Genomic DNA, 23,086 nt, shown 5'->3' on the forward strand with positions numbered 1-23,086 from the left:
CCAGCAGCCTTGACACAGGTATACATATAGCCCATTTATCTTGAACCTTGGATTTCACTTACAAATGTTTCCTACTCGTGGTTGTTTTGGACATACGCTGTCTTTTGAAAGTACATGCTTCTTTAAGCTGCTCAGCTACTTCATGTTTGAGCTCTTTCAGCACTTAAAAAAAGTAAACCATGTGGACTAGGTGGTTGATTTGATTGATTGCTTTGTCATATGCCAGTGTTCTTGATGTCTATTTTGACACCTCATTCTCTGAGTAGTACTTTTTCTTACTGCTATCAAAAAGCATGTCTAAGGTTAGTGTTTCCTCTTTTCAGGTCTTTCTGTGATTAAAACTTATGCGTGTATGTTGTGTATTATCACAGTAATATTTTAATCTTTGAAGAGGTCTGCCTTTTAACCCTGATTGGCAGCTCTGTAATAGCACAGAACGGGCAGAATATGCCAGTAAATTGTAATGCAAAGTGAAACTGGAAGTAATGCAATGAGTTTTTACCTTTAAATCAGTTAATATCCTCTGACTTCCATGTTTTAGTGTTTCTGTAGAACTGCCTTTATTTTAAACAAGGAAACTTCAGGTTCAGAGGGTCAAAGACAAAGTAATATTGGAGATTACTTCTGATTAGTTTTTTTTCTGAGAGCCACTTCTCTGCCTCTAACCTGTATAAAAATCCAAGAATTGTTCAAGGTAGCATCTGTGGAGGATGTACTCTGTGGGAGAGAAAAAATATATGCTCCTGCTGCACCTGATTTCTCTTCATCTGGCTTTATCCAGTCAGTCAACTTGTGGAGTTTTTTGGTCAACAGTAGGGATGTCACTAGATTTTTTAAGCAAACTTGACTTGTGAACTGAATTAGTGTGTGGAAGTCCTTTTGTTTACAGACTGCTAAAAACTATATATATATGTTTCTAGTTCTTTGCTTCCAAAATAATAGTTAAATATTATATGTAACAAATGTTGGGTCTTAATGTTTCAACTTTTCTCCCCACAGTGTTCTTTGAAAGTGTGAAATCAGAACTCAGGAATGGATCCTCAGAGTACTCTGATATTTCTGATTCAGAAGAATCTGAGCCTGATTGCACTACACAGGTATAGCTAGAAAAAGTCACAAAAATTAACAAAGCAATTAAAAATAATTTTGCTCATTCACTTCAAATGCATCTGGTCAAAGTTTATCTTAAAAGAGCAACAGCAAAGCATTTAATTCTGGTTGAAGATAATACCTCAAACTTACGGCTCTGCCTTATTCTTCATTTATTCTAATGTTGAGAAAAATTACAAGATATAATATCTTGAGTCATATTCTGTGATCTTTGGGGTTAAAGTAGGGCCGGCAGAGGATGAGCCCTGCTCTGGAAAATGAAAAGTCTGAAAAAAGCAAGATCCTAGTTGCTCTGTTCATTTCTTCCATAACAAGTCTAAATTTCATCATTAGAATTATGAGTATCTGCCACAAGGTTTTATTTTAGGCCATGGTTAAATGGAAACAATCTATAGGCCTTCAGTTTTCTTAAGTAAGCTTAAGTGGGTAAATCCTATTGGGGTGTTTTAGAATACTTGAAATAAGTTGGAATCCTCCATTTGAGGGTCTAAATTCCAGTGATTTCCTTACAACTAAACACATTATAAATACACATGTATGTATGTATGTGTATATATATTTACATCATGCATTTTATTACAACTTTTAGTATTTAGAAATTTCTTATGTGCCTATATGAATTTTTTAATGATTTTTTTTTTGCTTGCAAAATTATGCTCTGACTTAATTATTTCAATTTTATTAGCAGTAAAGTGCTGATAGTGTGCAATGGTTACTTTTAGAAGCACTTTTCTGTGCTTCTGGAAAGTGAATTCTTTGGTCTTTCTTTCAATCATCTGCCTATTATAAGACTTTACAAGAGGTCTTCAAACTTTTTCCCCAGTGGTCAGAATTTACTTTTAATATTTGTTGTCCTCTATCATTACCTTATCTAGATGTTGGAATAAGTGATAGGAAACTTCATGATGTGGCTTCTGGTTTCCTAAACCGCGTTGTCAGCAACTTTGGCTCAGCAGGTTTCCTTTTTTAAGACACAGAATCAATAGTGATTGATCAATCAAATGTATCAATCAAAATTGATACATTTCATGTTCACAGGGGAATGCAGCCAGTTTTGGTTGATGTCACCATTGAGTTAAATGTTTTATATTAATGCTATTTACTCTCTTGGTTCTTTTTATATTATTCTGCTTCTTAATTTCTAATAGTATCTAATGGAATAATTTTTCTGCGTGTTTAAATTTGTCTTTTCTAATGATATATCCAAAATCGACTGTCTTGATAGCTCCTGTAAATCCTTCTTATGTTTCTTTATTGCACCAAAGAAGGTCGTAACAAAACAAGATAATAGCTTTATTAACATTGAGTCATAGTTGTAATTTAATTGCCCATTTGTACCACTTTCTGAGTGTCAAAGATTAACAAGCTGCTCTTGTGAATGAAGCTATTGTATAAAAACGTCCCTTGGTGATATGAAGCACGTCATTCATTCCAGTTCCATTTTTGGTGATGGGGATAGTGGTGTCCCTCTTGAAGGATTATGATTCCTCTGTGTTCTGATCTTCCTCTTTTAACACTTGATTTAATGTCATGTATATTCCTTGGCTTGAAAAAAAAAGAAAAAAAAAATTGTGCTGTTTTCTGTACTTGTTAAAAATAGATTAGTCTGAATTACGAAGACTGAGCATATCCATCGTAGCCCTTGCTTCATGTAAAAGCATATTGAGTCACATATGGTTATTCCACTTTTGAGAAGCTCCTGCGTATACAATCTGTAATCTCAGCGGGAGCTGAGAGGCCCTTTCATTCATGAAAAGAGGCTGTGCCACTGTAAGAGAGGCAACAGCTGTTGTGTGTCTGTTCCTGCTGTGTTCTGGATTTACCTGAGAGCTTCTGTCACTCATCAGAGAGACGCTGCTGCTGCAAGTTACTATTTTTGTGAGAGAAGGAATCAGAAACACTTATGTGGGACAGGATGTGTCCCATTATATGTAATAGGCATCAATTCTGGTTGCTGCTTGCAACCATAATTCCGCATGTTTCCCTCTACTTTGAATATCAAAGATAGCAATAATCAATGCTCTCTTCAAAGAGAATACAGTGATTTGTGCGTTGTTTAATGTGTGTGGGGTTTTCTATATTGTTGGATCATGTACTCGGCAGTATTACAAAATTGGGATGTACAAGCCCTCAGTTGTATTCAAGTTAACTCATTCTGAATATTGTATATATAAAAAAGTTGGTCCTGGAAGCTTTTGAACTTTTTACTTTGCATAAGTTAAGGTAATGTTTCTATTTAGGATGCATGGTGACCATTCTAGATACTGTTTCCTCTTGTTTCAGCAGAAGGATTCCTCCACAGAGGAGTCAGAAAGCTCAGGTGATGAAGAGAAACAGGAAGTAACATCAAATTTCAAAGAGGAATCTAAGGTCACAAGAGACCTCTGTCAAAATACCCAGAAGCCATCCAGAAATGAAACTCCCAGTAAAAAGTAAGCACACTGTAGGCATTTGTTTTTAAAATGTTAGACCATGTCACACATTCATGGTCCTGCCTTACACCAATATAAAAATCATTCCTTCAGGGAAATTTGAACTGCTTAATACTTCCTTATTTTTCTAGGGAATGTCCTACCTCGACAAGTACAGAAGAAGAAGCTATTCAGGGCATGCTTTCTATGGCAGGATTGCACTATACTACATGTTTACCAGGTCATACTCAAAGCACACACTGCACAGATAAAAGAACCTCTCTTCAGGAACACAGAAGCCACCCCAGGAGTCGGCATAAAGAGAGACAGCCATCTCAGAGCCACAAAACAATTGAATGTGGTAGGTATTTGAATTAATGACACTGCTGCTCTCTGTTCTTGGAGAAACGGATCAGAATAAGGACTTAAAGTTTCATTTTTTAGATCTGTAGAGAAGTTTTTACGTAAATGGCATTTTCTTTTTTCTTGGGTTTGTTTTGTTTTTTTTTCCTCTTTTTAATAAAAAGTAAATGTTACTTCTGAAAACAGACTAACTTAGCTTAAGCAGTCATCTGAATAGGTCTTCTAAATTTTGCCATCTAAAAGCTTTGTGGCATCTGTACAAGAGTGGCAAAGTTATGGCTAAATTTAAAATGTAGTCTCCTTATTGAAAGCGTAATTCCTTCTGAAAGGATTGGCACAGTCTTCATGGTTGCAGCTTTCATGGCATGTGTGTTACTTAGATATCCATAGGAATCTGCTGGTGATTTTTCATGCCTTTTGGAAGGCATATTTGGCTTTACTCCTGAAATTCTGGTATGAATGCAGTACATTAAAGGAGATTCTAATCTTGAAGAGGAGAATTCACGAGTAATTTTTTTGACAGTGGCATTTTTGATGTCTGTGGAAAACAGACATCAGTTAAATGCATTTTGGGAATGACAGACAGCAGAACATTAATGCTAATCCCCTCAAAGAATCAAAATAACTTCTTGGAACAGAGAGAAAAAGAGTAGTCATGTTTGAGAATTCTTTGCTGGAGAAGGAAATGGAAGAGGATTATAGCTTTGCTGATGTAAAACAAATAGGGTGCTAATTCAAAGAACTAATACTATATGGGGTTTTGATAAAAGAAAAGCCTCATGCGATGTCATGGACTGTGTTCTGGTAATTGAAGGTGTATGTCCTTAAAACCCACCAACCAAGCACAACTACCACCACTAACAAGCAACCCCATACAAACACATACAGTGTCCATTCATCTTTATAACTTTATGAAAAGCATAATATCCAGGTTTCTAAATTGTGGTGAGTTGACTCAGGCCAGCAGCTAAGCACCCACGCAGCCATTTGTTCTCCCACCACCACCCAATGAGGGAGAGAATAGAAAGAGCAAAAGTGAGAGGATCCATGGATTGACATAAAGACAGTTTAGTAAGTGAAGGAAGGAGGAAAAGAAAACAAGTGTTGCAAAGGCTGTCACTTACCACCTCCTGCAAGCAGATGGATGCCCAGTCAATCTCTGAACAGTGACTGTCTCGAAAGATTGCCTTTCACTCAAGCCTCTTCCTCTACTCCAGTTTTTATTGCCAGGCATGGCATTACATTCTATGGAATATTCCTTTGGCCAGTTCAGGTCAGCTGTCCTAGCTGTGTCCCTTCCTAATCTCTTGCCTGTTCTTAGGCTACTTACTGCAGGAGGCAGAGTGGCAAAAGAAAAAGTTATGACATTGTGCAATCACTGTTCAAGAACAGCCAAAACTCTGGTGTGTTACCAATACTGTTTTACCCATAGATCTCAAATACAGCACCATATGGACTGTTAGGAAAAGAATTCCTTTCCAGCCAGGCCCAGTACATGTGTCAAACTCCATGGGTGTAAAGATGAAACTGTGCTGCTTAGCTGGCAGGTTTTGCAAAATCTTTCAGACTCTCTAAATTCAGATTGAATTGGTGTCTTGGGATATGCTTAATTTTACAAGTTACCTGTACTGTAAATGAGTTTTCAATGTGGATGCTTCTTCTATAGGTCCGTCAGCATAGATCTTCCCTTTATTGTGCCTGAATAGCAAGCACATCAAAAACAACATAGTCAATAATACCTGAGAATTAAATGTACATCATTGGATGAACTCCTCATGATGCAAAGTCATGGCAGCAAAACACGTGAAACAAAGTGGGCAAGCTGTATTCAACATCTGTACTTTAAATTAGAATGATTATATTTGTCTGACCTTACTGTGCTGTAAGGATCTTTACTTAGGCATATTTATTGTGCAAGGTTGTTTTCTTAGTTTAGTGTGTAGAACCAAACAGCTCTGACAACTTATTTTATATCTGGAAAATATTTTCCAGTTTATTTTCCTTTCTTTCTTGTTTTGATTGTAAAGTCATTCAAATACATAATTAATTGTGCATTCCTAATTACTGATTTTTAAAATCTAAGCTTGTTGGAACTTCTTTTTAGGTAGGTCTGTGAAGGAAGAGGAAGGAGACTTGGGAACTTCAGCATGGGCTAGACACCTGAATGAAACTTCGAGGATTACGCCTCAGGTAAAGCAATACTTTAAACATTTTGAACCCCTTTTTGTAAGAAAAGGAGATCCTGAAGTTGTAAGTGCAGAAAAATTGTGGACCAGTCTTTACTGCATATCTGAAAACAGTTACTTCTTGTCTGGTAACTGAGTATTATTTTTGTCATGCCTTTTTCATTGTTGCTGCGTTTTAGTTTATATTTCTTTTTTCTCTCCTCCTTCAAACTCTGTTCTGCCGTAATGGCTCATATTAAGATGCTCAGGGCACTGTTTTGGAGAAAAAAACCCAAACAACAAAACCAAAAAAGGCCCCTCTCCTTGATGAAAAAAAGTGTAAATTTACCTTCAGTTTAACTGGTGAAGCACTGTATTGTTTATTCATTGTTGTTCCCAAGCAAAGGATCAGAACAAGTGGAACCTGTTGATAGTATAGGTACTTGTTTAGGGAATTTGTACTGCCAAACTGATACAACCTTTCAACAGCGAGCAGATAGGAATATTTTTGCTTTCTGATGTCCAGGTGAAATCCAGCAAGATATTCATAAATAAAAGTTTGTGTGTCTTACCCTGAACTTTTTTACATTTCTAAAAGTTCCTCTGTATTAGAAGCATTAGAACAATTAAATAGAATGATTAAAGTTGCAAAATAACACTGCTACTTAGCAGCTATTTTTTAACTGTCTGTTTTGTAGTGTTTTTTTGGTAAGAATATCAAACTACATGATATCCTTACGGTTTCTGATTCCCAATTTAGCTTTTCTTCTCTTATCAGCTGAATACTGAAAACAACTTTCCTGTTTGCATAGTCATTGGTTATGGTATGGCTTGCTGTAGTGGCCAGTTTAATCAAGAGCATTTGCATTTGTTTTGATGACTGCAAATCAAAACGAGAAAGTAGAGAATTTGAGTATACTAGTATGTGTAATTCATCTATAGCATTGCTCAGAAGTGCATATGGAAAACCACAGAGATACCTCCTAAAGATACAAATCTGAAAATTATATAGAAGAAATGATGGAGTAATAAAGTGGTCAGACACTGGTATAACTATTAAAATACCTTTTTCAAAGATACAGTAGTATAACTAGAAAAAAGAGTAAATTTGTAGCCAGAAGGTTTTAACTTCCACTTTTTTCTTCTCCTCATTTCCATACTAGGATACAAATAAAACTCAAAAATATTTCAAGAAAGAGGGTGCATCAGAAGCTAATCATAAGGTTCAGGAAAACAGAAGTATAGTCCACAACAACAGCTTGAGTTTTCAGCATGGCAAGTATACACGAGACTCCAGTCTAATTCAAGAATGTCGGCTGAGTGATGACAACCTTAGCCCTGATAGGCTGTATGGTGAAACATCCTTGTCTGTACCACTTCATCCAACAAAGAGGCCAGCATCAAACCCACCCCCTATCAGCAACCAGGCGACAAAAGGTAATTTTTATCTCTGTCCTGTTGCCAGACTGAAAAACAAATGGACTAGGGAAAGGAGCTTGTAGACCTCAGAAAGAGCTGTTAGAAAAAAAGACAAGTTTAGACCTTGAGGAAGGACACAAATGGGCATCGTGTGGACACTGAAATTTTGGTATAGAATGTGTAAGGCGTAATTAAGAGAGATCTAACTGGGTGCGTGGCGAGATAAAACTTTCATAACTGCCGTTGCACCTCAGCAGGTGTACCTGGTACGTGTTCATTACAGGGAACAGAATCACAGCTGTACTTTGAAACACTGGCTTCAGATTCGTTTATCGAAGTTTAAAAGATCTGACACTTCAAAAAATAGTCGATCTTGCTATTTAGTTTTTAGTTTATAGATTAATTACAATAATTTACTTTAAGGGAATAACTTCAGCAAATTTCAGGAAGATTCCTTTAGGTTCTTCCCTACCACATCTGCTGCCCTTCCCTAGACTAGAAATGTTCATGAATAATATAAAAACATTGTGATAATTTAATTTTAGGTAAAAGAAGGCAGTTCCTGTTTTTTTACATTTCTGAATCCCCGTTTGTTTACTCCTGAAAATGTCTGTTTCAGCTTGAAAGCTGGGTTCATCTTTGTTCTAAGGTGATAAAAATTTGTTCTGAAATTCCTGATTGAAGTACTTGATTTCCTTTTTCAGGCAAACGTCCAAAGAAAGGAATGGCAACTGCTAAACAGCGCCTTGGAAAGATCTTGAAGCTGAACCGGAATGGCCATGCACGCTTCTTTGTTTAATGTAGCTGCTACTTCTACTACTGCTGTCTTTCCTACACAGACCAGTATTGAGGTCAACAGAGCCTGGAGCTGCTGTTATTCCGCTGCTTGAAGCAGACTTGCATGTACCATATAAAACACTGCCTGATGAACAAAAATAAGAAAGGAAAAAAAGCAAAACACACACACAAAAAAAAAAACAACCCAATGCTGCATTTTCACTGTGCCACACCTGCTCAGCAATAAGCATACGGGAATGGGGAAATCTTCAGAGAGACATGGACTGTGAGAAATAGTCTCTCATCAGGGCTTGAATATCATTTGTTGCTGGTAGTTTCTGATCTATTAATGAGGGGAAGATGATGGTGGTTTATCAATAATTTATTTCTGATAGATTTTTGACAACTTTTAAATTCATTTAAGAAACTATTTATTTGGAAGACTTTTTTTTGTGGGGTTGTTAATTTAGATTTAAGAATGTGAAAGTTTTTAATTGTTTTGATAATGTATGTTTGGTGCAGTGGAGAGCCACATTAATTGTGATTAGTCTGGACTCCTAAATTTGATATTCAGGTTGTGGTCTTAAATAGGGGTGAGATTCATTATTAATTATTTTTAAATTAAAGCATATGGAATCTTTTTTTTTCTTCCTGCTTTTTGTAAGCTATTGGCTGGGCTTCTGTTGACTTGCAAGTTGCATATTCTCTTGCCAACTTGATTATTTTTTGACCTATCCTCTTTAATACAGATTTATTTATTTGATGGACTAGAAGAGAATCCTAATGACAGAAGAATCTCCTGTCAGTCCAGTAGCTAACTTGTGTTAAACTGCACCCCTTTCCTCCAAATTGGAGTGCATACTTCTCCTCCTGATGATCTGTCTGTGATGATGGTCTTCTGGAAAAAGGCTCCCTGAAATTGTATTTGTACAGGTTATTTAGGAGTTGGTACAAAGGAGGAAAACTAACGCATCTTTTTGGAGGAATGGGGGCATCAGTTAAGATAAATGTTTCTTCAGAACAATTACTCTTAAATAAGTCATAAGATACACATTGCAGTCTTAAGATTTCTCATATTACTTAATGTAGCATGGAAGAAGCATTAAGATATTGTTCTTTAAACACATTTTACTGAAGAGTCAGGAAGGCAGGAAATGTGTTCCTTTCAAAGCTGGGCGAGATAGCCAGCTGAAAGTCTTAACTGGTGCATATATGAGCATTAAGTAGCTTACTGGTATCAGAATGATCATTTGTATCAGGCTTCATACAGAGCTTGATAGCAAATGCCAATTCTGAATTATTGTAAATAATTTTGATTTTAAATTTGTATTTTTCTGTAATATAATATTAATATTTAACTTTTGGGGGATGGGGATGAAGGCGGAAAGGGGAATACTTTTACTTGATTCTGGAAATAGGGCATTTGTGGGGTCCAGCCAAAATGTAAAGATTAATGTGCTAGTAACAACAATATTGTTGGTTGGAGGTTTTTTGCTTGCCAAGAGTAAAAATACTCAGGCATAGCTATCAAAGTAATTGAATTGATTAACTTTTCTTGCCAGTTTTTCCTTCTTCCATATTCTATGCTGGAATAGTTTTCTCTTCTTGTAATTTAAAAACAAATTCAGTTGGACTTTCCTGAACATTTGTGCAGTTTTTAATCTGGGCTAGATTATGAATGCTTTTACAAATAGATGAAAATAGTTTTAATGTCAGGTGGTTTTGTTGCAGGCCACTGCACATTGTTTCTAAATTGAGAAACATCAAAACGTAATGCAACTGCAAATAAGTCAGGTAGCTTTCATGGCTTTACTTCCTCTGGAGCATTGCTCTGACTTTGTAGTTCTGTGTGTGTATATATGGGTAAATTTTTTTAACCTTGTTTTGTTTGCAAATTATCAGTTCACAAAAGCATGTTTTCCGGTTTGGGTTTGATTGGGTTGTGGGTTGTTTTGGTTTTTTTTTTTTTTTTCTTAATTTAATGCAAGTTCTCAGCCTTCTTTAGCCTATGAGGAGCAGAGGTAGCAAAGGATTTCTAAAAAGTAGAAGATAAGCTAAGAGGTACTCTACAGGGGCTGAAAGTGACTGTTAAGTACTTGCTGTTCTCAGGTGCTGTTTTCCAGATGGAAATAGATAAAAGAGAATATTTTAACTCTCTGCTAATATGTTCTCACCAAAGCAAGTCAAAGAAATAAACTGTGTGTATACCCTCTGTGCTTAAGCTTGAGCAAATGAATTAATGCCTGCCAGGCTTTGGAAACTGTTTTAGCTTTAGCGTATTGAACCAGACAGTTTCGTTCTTGCTGGCTGTAGAATTCTTCAGAATAGAAAATTCCAGTTTAAGGCAGCAGTCAGATTCAGAGCAGAATGAAGAATGAGCTTTCTCTCTTTCAAGGCAGATTTTTGAGAACGCTTAACTGAAATGGAAGTATGCCAGAATAGAATCTGGAGCAAGGAATTTTAAAATACGGAGTATGCTTTCTTGTACATGTGACTGGCTTATACAACATCTCTTCTCTAACCATCCACATTGTTTATCTGTATCTTACTTATTGGAACACAGATGTGGCTGGACCCATATATATTATTTCTTCTTGGGTTTATTCTTTCTTTACTTTCTACCTTTTGTGTTGGTTTTTTTGTTTTTTTTTTTGTTTCTTTTTTTTCCAGAGTGGCTCTCCACTGTCATCAGTTTATGTAATAGCCTCTTCACTGGCTGTCAACAGGCAGAGGTTCATTCCCATTTTCTTCAGATATCAGTGCTTCCAGTAGAAGTTAATTCTGATGTCCCACCTCACAACAAGTAATTTAAAAGAAATTGCCATGATAAGCAGTATTAAAAAAAAAAAAGAAAAAAAGGGGGTGGGGGGAGGAGGAATAAAAAGAAAAAAAATGGGGGGAGGAGACGGGAGGAAGTCTCCTGGTAGCTCATGAAGAGGATGTGGTGACCTCACTCGTTTTGTGTACTTGTATGTAGGGATATTTTTATTGTGTTCTAGATGAAAACACTACTGCACCAATCTTTCTGTAGATGGACTGAGCCTTGTGTTGTTGTAGTGGAAAGAAAAAGCCCTATTTTTTAACTTGCTGTCTCACTTGGGGTGGAAGAGGGAGGGAGTAGGGAACACTGACTGGACAACCAAGAGAATTAAGCCTGCTATGGTAACTCATTTGCAAGGATAATCTGTTTTGAAAAGTCAGAGAACTTGGATTTGGCATAAAACTTAATATCTTTGTTTTGTAGGCAGAACAGTGGGACATGAAATATTGTAGAGGTTTTCCCATTCTCTTAAGTTCTCAAGTTCCTGCAATTGGAGAAAAAAACAAAATAGAATCAGGAAAATGGGAAGACCACCTAGAAAAAAATGTATCAAAGACTCTTCCAGCAACTTTCCCTTTTCTTCTCCTACTATACTTGCTAATAAACCCTGGCTACAAGGTAGCCTTTGTTGACCTCTGAGGTAGATTACCTATGCAACCTGTAATACTCCACACGAATCCATTCTTAAAGACAATTTTGAAAGGGTTAGATGTTGAGAGTTTAAATTACTGCATTCTGATCACATGAGAGATTTGGGGCCTTTCTGTTTTTGGTAGTTGAAGTGCTTGTGTTACCTTTAGTAGACATGGAAGAGAGCACAGTGTCATGATCACATTTTAGAACCTTCAGCTTTCCCTAGGCTTTGCTATATGGCATAAGCTACTTTCATTCACAAGGCCATTAAGTTGTAGATGCTGAAGGTTTTTGCAGGGTTTCAGATTTGGAGCTGTTGTGAACCTTGCTTTAGTAATTGTGGAGACTAAGAGAACTGAAGCTAGAACAACCTGCTACTACAAGCCTATAGCTATTGCCCTGTTTAGGCTCTACATGCCCACCTATCCCTTCACACCCCAACCATGACCCCCAAGTCTAGTGTCTTTCCAGAGTTTCATTCGTGTGATACTTCCAGACCATTAAAAGCTGTTTGTAGCTCTGAGGTTGAGCGAGCCCAGAGCTATTCTTTTACAGAAGAAATGTAAATGGAACCAAGGGCCTTACTGTTTGTGGTTAAACAAGATTAAAAGCTGCAACATCCATTTTTCCAAAAGAAAAAAATATACCCCAACAAAAAACACCCTAGTAACCCTCTCTGTGGGAGAGTATGAGTGAGAAATCACACAGTGGATGGGAAATATAAGTAGCACTGATAAGGAAATGCATGTTCATAGGCTGCATTTCTGTTTGGAAAAAAAGACTTTTTCTACTTTTAATATAAATTAAGCCATAAGAGTTTCATGCTGTGGGAAGGGAATGAAAGGGATCACTTTAAGAGATTATATTGATATGTATTGTCACTTCTGCTGGGAAATGTCTATTGCTGCCAATGCTTTGGTGAATCTTTTTTTTTTTGGTTTGTTTCTAAAAAAAAAACCCATGGAATTTGAAAAAAAAAAAGGGGGGGGGGGGGCTAGTTCTTGGCTATATTACTAGTTTTGTAGTAAGGTTTTGCTGGCCCATTTGTCTTTTCCTCTCCTTTTTCTACTCTTGTAGCCTAATTTCTATCTTTCCTTCTAGTGTCTCTGAAAATACTAGCTTGTCTGTCACTAGGGGTCGGTGTATGTGTGTCTTCCTTTTTACAGAAACGCACTACTGTGTTAAGTATTTGGCTGGGAAATGGGATGCTGCAGCTTTAAGAGCAATTTTTTTCAATTCATAACAGTATTTCCCATCCTCTTTTGCCTGCAGGCAGGGAAAGTGTATGTACAGTATTTATTTTGTTTCGATTTTACTTTAAATTTGTAAGTTTCTATAAGTAGTTCACATTGATTATTCTAGAGGAGGACAAGTGGCTCTGTTTAAATTTGTATTTGATATTCATAGTTTCCACTTTCTGTACTTTAAAATACTGAAATTAAAAAATTGTATTGCTTATGTTTTGATTTTAGCACTCTAAAGTGTTTAATTTCTTCAGGCTTCTGCTTATTTGCTTCAATGTAAATACACAAAACTGTACAGAATATCTTGAAGAGAAAAATGCTTTTCTAGGTCCAACCTCTGTGCCCTTTACTTGTCGCATTTTAAAGAAGAAATTTTCTGAAGAAATGTGAGAGGGAATATTCTGATACTGTTGTTTGGATTTTTTTAAATTATTTTTTCAAAGTGCAAATCTCATTTCGATGCAAGTATATTATGTGGCAACTAAATGCATTTTGTGAAGATGTGTATACTCTTTTTGAATCCTAATATAAAAGGGAGGTGGAAGTGTTTGTTATCTGTCATGTTAGCAGATCTAGAACTGTAACAAGGGTGTCAAATTGTATTCTCATGTTCTTGCTCTTGGCTTTTGTTCAGGTTTTTCTCATGCTACTGATGACTGCCTCGTCTTTTGATGTGTGCAGTTACATGTGTACAGTTTCTGGAAGAAGAGATTTCACACTCCATGTACTTTGTCATACTTGCTTTTATGCTGGGTGACTTCTCTGCTGATATCTCCCAGCACATGTCATTTTCTGGTTTACAGTTGTGAGTGCTCCCTGTTTCAGCTGCATATGACCAACACACAGTACTGTTTGCATGTGGGTACTGTGCTTAGGAGTAATGGAAGCATGATTGTGTTGCACTCCAACTTTGTGCAATGCATTTTCTTCTGCAAACAGTGCTCCATGCTACTTGAACTGCTTCAGTGTTGTGATGGGCAGATGCTTGGATTTCAGTGCTGGTCATTTTATGAGAACCGTAGATAAATAATGCAGCAGTTGCATTGGAAGAACCAGGTGGCAGAAAGTGTTTTGATTTGATTTTGCGGCTGCTCAAGTTTACTTCTTAGCCTGGCTTTTAGCTGACATAGAACATACGGTTGACTGTAATGACTAGGAAATCTTTTCATGGACCAGGACTTCATTGTGCCAGGTGCTTTACCTACAAAGAACAAGAATGCTGACCTCATCAAACTGCTTAAGCATAAGATTAAAATAGTCTAAAAACACCCAACGGTCTAAAACCACAGAACTTACAAACCAGTAAGTTCTGTGGCCTGAAGTTTAAAACACAGTGGTGTTGTAGATTTTGGAGGCTGAAACTTCTGTGCTGTTTCAAAAAGAAATTTCATTTGAGTGGAATAAGAAATTGTGAGGAAAAATTATGATGTAAGTGCAGAGGATGAAGTTTAAATATTTGTATGTCCAGAAAGGAGTTCTGCTGTATTTTGACATGCCTTTGCATCTTTTCAGTTAATGTGTTAAAACTGATTTTGAATTTGGTTAGCCAAAGATTTGCCAAAGATCTGAAAGACCTGTTTGTCTGCCAGAGCAACCACCCATTTTGAGAAAGTCTTGATCACTGATTGAGAGCAATGCCGTAACCTATGCATTTCCATCAGACACTCATCTGGATTTGATATGCTGAAGTCACTGCTCATAATAATGGTTTGGTCTTAAAGTGATAGACTTAAGAGAGTGCCTCACTGGGCCACAAATACAAGTTTCATACCCATATAAAAACCTGTGTAAGCACCTTTACTCTTTGTCCTTTTGTTTTTGCCAGCTACATCCACAGCTTTTCTCTGTGACTGCTGTGTGGTGGGTAATAGGTAGGATAATCCACTGGTAAATATGTGAAATGTCTCAAAGTGCTGCTTCAAATGCTACTGGGTAGCCTTCAGCACCTGGAGCTGTATTTCCTTTAGAAGTCAAGAGTTTGTTTTTCTGCTTTTCTGTTTGGGGAGTGTGGGGGAATACTAACCTGGATTATTCTTCCCTAATGGACAGATGGATTTTAAAGGGTTGAAGGCTACCAAATATGGCAAAAGAATTAAATTTCCAAAGTCAGGGGGTGTGCAAGATGCCCTTCTTGGTATCTGAAGACTAACGTTGATTTTGGTTTTCTTTTCTTTTTGATGGATAGTATTCTACTGTGTTTGAGGTAGAGTACCCCTTGTAAAGTGCCTACAAACTTGGTTTTGTGTATATTTCATGAAGTTCAGCTGTTTCTCCATAGGGCTTGTCATGACCTGCTTAAGTTGTGAAGCTGTTGTGGTGGTGGCTCACTAGTTAACATGTTCAGCCAAACCTTTTCTTGTTTGCTTTGTTTAGATATGACTTTGGATTGATGGTGGAAACCTGAGTAGTAGAATGACTATGATAAAGTCAAACATGCTGAGTGTTGGTTTCTGTAGGAACATTTTTTTTCATTGTATAGAAGTATTTCTCCTGGGAGCCCTTGAAATTACGTTTTTACTGCTGGTAAGTAATGTCAGTTGTCTCAAGCCAAAAGTTAATGAGAACTGAAGCTGTAAAACCAGAATGTTGTTGTTAACTCTGATACAACCAGGGGTTTCAAATGGCTTTGTTTCTACAGAGGTCAATGACTGAAGTCTTTACCTGTGAAAGAAATAGCTGATGATCAAGACAATAAATACAAGTCTGTCGTTGCCAGAGCTCATAATATTCTACCTAGCAGCCGGCTAATAGGACAGTTTGCTTTGTCTAGACTAAGGTCTGATTTCTCTGAAGCCAATTACATTCAGTCTTTAGAATAAGTACTGCAAGTTTTGAAGAATCATGTTTGGCTTAATAGATCTATTTATCTGTACTGCTCCTGCTGTATTTGCTTTGGTCTTGGAAAAAGTACTCTTCTTTGGAACATATAAGTCAACTAAAAACCAGTATGCAAAGAGTCTGCTTGTTTGTGATACTTTGCCCCAAAGCTTGTTTCTTGTAAGAAAAGTTTTTACTTCAAGGAGTGTGAGTAAAGTTTCCACTTGGGTTTATCTGGCAGAAACATTTGCCAGTGAATCATACACTTTGGTGGTAAGTCATAAAGGTGCAAGTTGGCTTTCTGTTCTGGTAAAACTAGAAGCCAACAAAACTTGAGAAACTGCTACTCCAGTTTCATAAATAGGATCTGGGCTGTGGAAATGTGATTCAAATAGGCAGCTTTTTTCAGACTAGTATTAATTTGAAATACTGTATCATGTTCTTTATTCTTAAGTTGTTGATTTCTAATTTCAGAGGTTTTCTTTTTTACAAAAGATCTTTGAATGGCACCATTATGGGTATGGCCCAGTAAGGATTTTCCTGTGCTTGACCAGCACTCATAGAAATTGTTTTGAATTCCATCATGTGATGGTTACTGAAAAGAGCTCTTCCCATGTGGTTAAAGTGCTTTTCCTCAAGAGGCAGCTGACCTCTTATGTTCTCACTGAGTTACACCTCTTAAAAAGGGAGAGCATTCAGAGAGCATATTTACTGTGCCAACTGCCCTAAAAGTGGTGCGGAGCAGGGTGGCTTAGATTGAGGTTAACATTGTGAGAAACCCTTTTGCTTCTAAGTGCATCCACATTCAGCCCAAGTCCACTGGGAGTGGGGAGAAGGGAAGACTGTGGGCTGTGCAGCGTGTTCCTGCAAGATGAGTTGATCATATTCCTTACATTGCTGGACAGCTGTGCCTGTCATAAAACTAAGCACCACAAGCGGTGCTGAATTGCTGTAGTCTTGGGTGGGAGACCAAGCATTAAATGGGACATGGCCCAGAGAAAAGGTGTTGGTGAGATGCTTTGTGAAAATCCACTCTATAACATACGTCTTTTGTGGCCACATGAAATGATTCTAGGCACTGGTTCTGCTGATCCACTTTGTTCAGTATTTATAGGACTTCACTTGAAGGCGGAGCTCAGTTTGTATGGAAAGCAAGAGGTTTCATGTTCTACATCCTACAGTTACCCTGTGAGTGAGGTTTGTAAGGAGAAGTGATAGGCATTAGACCAACTGACATATTTGGAGAGTGGGAAATGAGTGTAATGTTTAACTCTTGTGGGTTACATGAAAGACATTTTCTCTCCATGCAAACTTTGTTTTGCTTCTGTAGTCTCAATAAAGGGCCACTGCTCCTAGGTGATAACTTACAGACTGTTTTCAGTCGTGTTGCCATTAGTAACTTTCTTATTTTAAAGTGCATTTTAAATAGCACTTCACTATAGTAATTGAGGAGAAAAATGATGTCATTTGGGTAGATTGAATCCCTAATAGATAAGAAGAGGTGTCAGCTACCAAACTCCAGTAATAGTATTTTTGTCACAACTGTGATTAAAGGAATGTCTTCACTAATCCTTTTACTACAAGTTGACAACAAAATAGTGCTGTCAACACTTAAAATGCTATAAATTTCCACTTGGCTTGGACACTGGGAGAGTTCTGAGTATTTTTTGCACTGATGCTAGCTCACTATCTTTTACAGTTCAGGGCTTTAAGGAAATAAATTAGTACTGTTTTGTGCCAGACTGTTCTGGTTCAGTGAAAATGACGTTAAAAGACACGGAACAACACAAAAAGAAATCCCTGATCTGTTAAACATTCTGTAGAGTCTGTATCTCCAGTCATTAGCTGAAGCACTAAAGCACAAGTTATAGTATAACTTGAGATCTTCAAGATGCTGTGTTGGCTAATCAGATCGAAATATACATAGTGGTAGAGAATAGAAGGGAAATAGTGAACAAAATGGGGTAATTTTTCTTAATTGGCTGCAGAAAGCTTGGTTTTTCACTGTTTCACCTGCATACACTGAATGGGGTTAATACCTGAAATACTTAAAGAGTGTCAGGTGATAGAGATGCCTGCAAATAATAGGGCTAAAAGTTAGAAGCACCATGGTTTCCTTTTTCTAGGGAAGAATCTGCTTAGATTTGCACACATTGGCAACAATCCTACCCTTAATTTCTAACCACTTTAGTGGCTGAATGTGCATACACTGATTTTAATGGGGTCTGAATGCCTCAGCTGATGTAGTGATGTGCCTTTATATATATATAGCTATGCTTCTAAGGGTTTTTGCTTTCTGGGGGCTCCTTGGTCAAGCCTGCCAATGATTCAGAACTCCCAGTGTTCTCCTGGAAAAAAAGTTGAAAAAGTTGTCTTGGTGCTTCCCAGGAGCTGCTTTCTCCCAGGCAGGAATTCAATGAAAAGGAAGGCTTGGGATTGTGCTTCTATATCTTGAACTTTTGTTTTGCTAATGTGATGAGGGCCGCTGGGTGTGCTGCTGAGAGAAGGAGCAGCAAAGGTCTGAGTAACTGGTCAGTCAGCAGAGGAACATATGCCCTTTAGGAGACTGAAGCTGGAGTCTGCAGACAATCACCCAAGCACCTGCAATAGGCAGAAAGGATTTCTCCAGTCAGCAACTCGTTCATGTGCCAGTTCCTGTGGAGCTGTTCTTTTCACCTCTTTCTTCATGGATTCAAACCCTGTCAGCCTGTGTGGTGAAGAACATGGGAGTTGATGGAACACTTAAAGATGGGCATCTTGAAGGGTTATTATGTGCTTTCCTGGATTGGTGGCCTGTGTGAAAACAGGACAGGAAATAATACGGAGGTATATCCAGGCTTATGCCTGGAACAGTGAGAACTTCCTTAAGAAAGTCCAGCCTCTGTGAGGGGGGGTTTGCGTATTTTGGAAGTAGTATTTAAATCTTACTTTCCCAAATCAGTCTTTCACTTACGCTGCTGGCATAATACAAAGTGAACCTCTCCATATTGCAATTTTGGAAAAGATTTTTCTAAACAGTTGCCATTTTGCTATGTGTTGTTCCTGAGTTGTTACTTGGAATGGAATTGAGTGGAATATAGCGTTTTTCAGTATTTTAGTCACTTAATGATGTAACAGCTTAGCCTGCAAAGCAATGTTATTGCAGCACTGAATCATCTGTGCTTTGGTCTCTGTAATAACAGGCGAGAACGAGGTTAAACAGCACACTTCCTTTTCTATAAAAAACATCTAAACTACATGGCTTTTTGGGAATCATTTAAGATCTTTAGATCTCTCTGTTTGAACTTCTTTGTCAGCTGTCAGGAAGATTAGACTATAATGGAGCCAGATTCTGGCTGGTTTTGCAGAGAATCTGAGCTGGAGGATATTTTGTGACTCATGATTTTATGATAACTTTAATCCATTTCACAACTCTTGTGTTTAGGCTTGTGTTCTGTGGCAGCCAAGTTTGATGCAAGTTAATACATATCAAATCTGAAAAATCATAAATGGATTATTCCTATAGATGTTTAGATTTTCTTAGCTGAAGGCTACAAAATCTTACTGGGCATTTTAGGGAGCTGTATTGATTTCTATTTTTTCTCCACTTAATTTTTTGGCTATGCTTTGCAGCATTTAATTCAATTTCAAACATTGCAGCATCGGCGTATTTAGTCCTTTTCACTGGTGTCTTAGCTTATGTGTGAGAAATACATCTTTGGCCTTCCATTTTGTCATTCTTCAGGCCCTCCAAATCTGTGAGGGCATTTCTGGCTGTAACTGTTGCTAGCTGTATTTTCCTGTCTCCTCGAATGGTACTGATATCTTAACGTGCTAATTAATGATGCACTGTGAACCCAAAGCGAATGGCCCAAAGTGCCATACCTGTGAATAGCTGATAAAATTCAACAGCCAAAGAGCTTTCAAATCAGCACCATCAAGTTCATCATCAGTAACATCAGTAGCTGGGGAATTAAAAGGTGTAACAGTAAAAATTAGAAAAATAAGCTTTTATGTCTTCGAGGTGTTATGGTAAAGGACATGCAGATCTCTTTCAGATGTAGGAACCTGCATCACTGTTAGTTTGTATGGTATCTTAGAAATGTGTGGAAGAAAAGGGATTTGTGTGGATCTGTATGCAGCTCATTTAATCCATGCTTCTCCCACAAGTGGGGATTGACTGCTGAGGCAAGTACTGTCTACACAAGAATGTAATCTGACACAAAGCCAGGCTGTGCCTCTGAGCTCTGGTGTAATTCACTTCTAGGTGACAGTACCTGAGTAAATTACATTTTGTAAGCCCATGGTCTGCACTTCTTATGCTTAATAAGAGACAGTGGTCATATAGAAGCAGCAAAGGAAAAAAAAAGGAAGTGATGCTGACGATAGTGGGAAAAATGGACCCTCTGCTGTTTTGTAGATCAGCTTTTATACAATTCCATGCCAACTCATCAGAAGGATATCCTGGACAAAACATTTCCAAAATGAACTTTTCTAATGGAAGCTACTGGGTTTAATAGTTCTGACATGAGGCATTTTGGCAATGTACTGAAAATGGGCAGGATTAACAAAGCCTTCTGCTAGCCCACCCTGAAGAAAGTTTCTGATGCCCTCTTCTGAAAATTCCCAAGTACATCGAATCTGGTTTTGTCAGCAGGGCTTTGAACAGAGGCACATTCGACACCAAGATTTTGTTTCTACCACCTGTCTGGCAGAGTGCGAATTCATATAAATGAATGCATTTATTTACATATTCAGGTATTCAAGTAAGTTCATGTTATAAAGAGATCAGAAGATACCCTGCAATGCCCTAATACCAAATGCTAATGGCCAGCTGAAAGGCGAGTGGAGACGGCTACTAGTGACAGTATTTGCAAAAGCTATTGTACTGCTTCCCACCCTTTGTTTTGCATGTTCTTTGTAGTGTAACCTCTCTGGGACAGCAGCTAGATGCTTGTGCAGTGCCTAACAGACTGATTTGGTTAATGCTTTAAAGCCAGGATTATTTATATAATTTAGCTTCCTGTATTATTTTTAGCTATGCTATTTGAGTAGAATAGAATTTCCTGTTCTGTCCATTGCATCCCAGTCTCAGAAAATGGGAGTTCCTCTTTTCCCTCTTCCTGCCTTGCAGACTCGGCATGGAGAAAGCAGTCTTCAACAGACACAAATAGTTAGCAAGGATGTATTTCACAGTATCACAGTATGCTAGAGATTGGAAGGGACCTCAAAAGATCATCTACTCCAATCCCCCCGCCGGAGCAGGAACACCTAGATAAGGTTACACAGGAATGTGTCCAGGCAGGTTTTGAATGTCTCCAGGGAAGGAGACTCCACAACCTCCCTGGGCAGCCTGTTCCAGTGTTCTGTCACCCTCGCTGAGAAGAAGTTTCTTCTCAAGTTTAAGTGGAACCTCTTGTGTTCCAGTTTGTGCCCATTACCCCTTGTCCTATCATTGTTTGCCACTGAGTGGAGCCTGGCTCCGTCCTCGTGACACTCCCCCTTTATATATTTATAGACACTTATAAGGTCACCCCTCAGTCTCCTCCAAACTATAGAGACCCAGCTCCCTCAGTCTTTCCTCATAAGGGAGATGCTCCACTCCCTTAATCATCTTAGTTGCCCTTCGCTGGACTCTCTCCAGCAGCTCCCTGTCCTTCTTGAACTGAGGGGCCCAGAACTGGACACAGTATTCCAGATGCAGTCTCACCAGGGCAGAGTAGAGGGGAAGGAGGACCTCTCTCGACCTACTAACCACCCCCCTTCTAATACACCCCAGGATGCCATTGGCCTTCTTGGCCACAAGGCCACAGTGTTGGCTCATGGGCATCCTGTCATCCACTAGGACCCCCAGGTCCCTCTCCCCTACACTGCTCTCTAACAGGTCGTTTCCCAACCTATACTGGAACCTGGGGTTGTTCCTGCCCAGATGCAGGACTCTACACTTTCCCTTGTTATATTTCATTAAGTTATTCCCTGCCCAACTCTCCAGCCTGTCCAGGTCTCGTTGGATGGCAGCACAGCCTTCTGGCATGTCAGCCACTCCTCCCAGCTTAATGTCATCAGCAAACTTGCTGATAGTACACTCAATTCCCTCATCTAAATCATTGATGAATATATTAAATAATACTGGTCCCAGTACTGACCCTTGAGGCACTCCACTAGTTACAGGCCTCCAACTAGACTCCGCCCCATAGACTACAACTCTCTGGCTTCTCTCCTTCAGCCTGTTCGCAGTCCACCTCACTACCTGATCATCCAGACCACGCTTCCTCAATTTAGCTGTAAGGATGCTGTGGGAGACTGTGTCAAATGCTTTGCTGAAGTCAAGGTAGACCACATCCACCGCTCTGCCATCATCCATCCACCGTGTTATTTCCTCATAAAAGGCTAAGAGATTGGTCAAGCATGATTTCCTCTTGGTGAAGCCATGTTGACTGCCCCTCATAACCCTCTTATCCTTGATATGCCTTAAGATGGCACCAAGGATAAGGTGTTCCATCACTTTCCCAGGGATGGAGGTGAGGCTGACCGGTCTATAGTTACCCGGGTCCTCCTTCTTGCCCTTTTTGAAGACTGGAGTGACATTTGCTTTCCTCCAGTCCTCAGGCACCTCTCCCATTTCCCAAGACTTGGTAAAGATGATGGAGAGTGGTCTAGCAATGACTTCCACCAGTTCCCTCAGCACCCGTGGGTGCATCCCATCTGGACCCATGGATTTATGGATGTCCAGATTGCTCAACTGGTCTCTAACCCATTCCTCATCGACTAAGGCAAACCGCTCCGTCGACCTGACTTCATCTAAGGTCTCAGGGGTACAGGGCTCTTCAGGACTGCCTGCAGCAGAGTAGACAGAGACAAAGAAGGCATTCAGTAACTCTGCCATCTCTGTATCTTCTGTCACCAGGGCACCCATCCCGTTCATCAGTGGACCTACATTGCCTCTGGTGTTAGTTTTATCTGCCATGTATTTGAAAAAGCTCTTTTTGCTGTCCTTGACCCCTCTCGCCAGATTTAATTCTAAGGAGGCCTTAGTCATCCTAGCTGCCTTCCTACATCCTCTAGCAGCAGCCTTATATTCCTCCCAAGTGGCCAGCCCCTCCTTCCATGACCTGTAAACTCTCCTCTTCCACTTGAGCATACCCAGCAATTCCCTATTTAGCCACGCAGGTCTCCTGGCCCTCTTCCTTGACTTCCTACGTGTCGGGATGCTCCGATCTTGAGCTCGGAAAAAGCAATCCTTGAATGCCAACCAACTATCTTGGGCCCCTTTACCTTCAAGCAGCCTTGCCCATGGGATTCCCCCTAGCAATTGCTTGAAAATGTATTTCTTTGGCTGTGGGTCAT

The 23,086-nt window shown here is 38.8% G+C and overlaps 1 protein-coding gene across 4 annotated transcripts in view; it reads left to right on the plus strand.

Annotated features, from left to right (window-relative positions):
* Positions 1-13,170, plus strand: part of KDM7A (lysine demethylase 7A) — a 64,052-nt gene extending 50,882 nt beyond the window's left edge. For 3 of the 4 annotated variants that reach the window (XM_061444935.1, XM_061444932.1, XM_061444934.1), the window contains 6 exons: positions 1,000-1,097; positions 3,394-3,542; positions 3,674-3,882; positions 5,989-6,074; positions 7,213-7,486; positions 8,173-13,170. In XM_061444935.1, the coding sequence (XP_061300919.1) occupies positions 1,000-1,097; positions 3,394-3,542; positions 3,674-3,882; positions 5,989-6,074; positions 7,213-7,486; positions 8,173-8,267 (911 nt within the window). In that variant the 3' untranslated portion in view covers positions 8,268-13,170. The remainder of the gene's footprint in view (positions 1-999; positions 1,098-3,393; positions 3,543-3,673; positions 3,883-5,988; positions 6,075-7,212; positions 7,487-8,172) is intronic. The other variant, XM_061444933.1, reaches the window with a different exon arrangement.
* The last annotated feature ends 9,916 nt before the right edge of the window (positions 13,171-23,086 follow it).

The sequence above is a fragment of the Pezoporus flaviventris genome, unplaced genomic scaffold (genome assembly GCF_033815535.1).
Source record: "Pezoporus flaviventris isolate CSIRO_AGI_PZ_B2104156 unplaced genomic scaffold, CSIRO_AGI_Pfla_v1 ptg000002l, whole genome shotgun sequence".
NCBI lineage: Eukaryota > Metazoa > Chordata > Aves > Psittaciformes > Psittacidae > Pezoporus > Pezoporus flaviventris.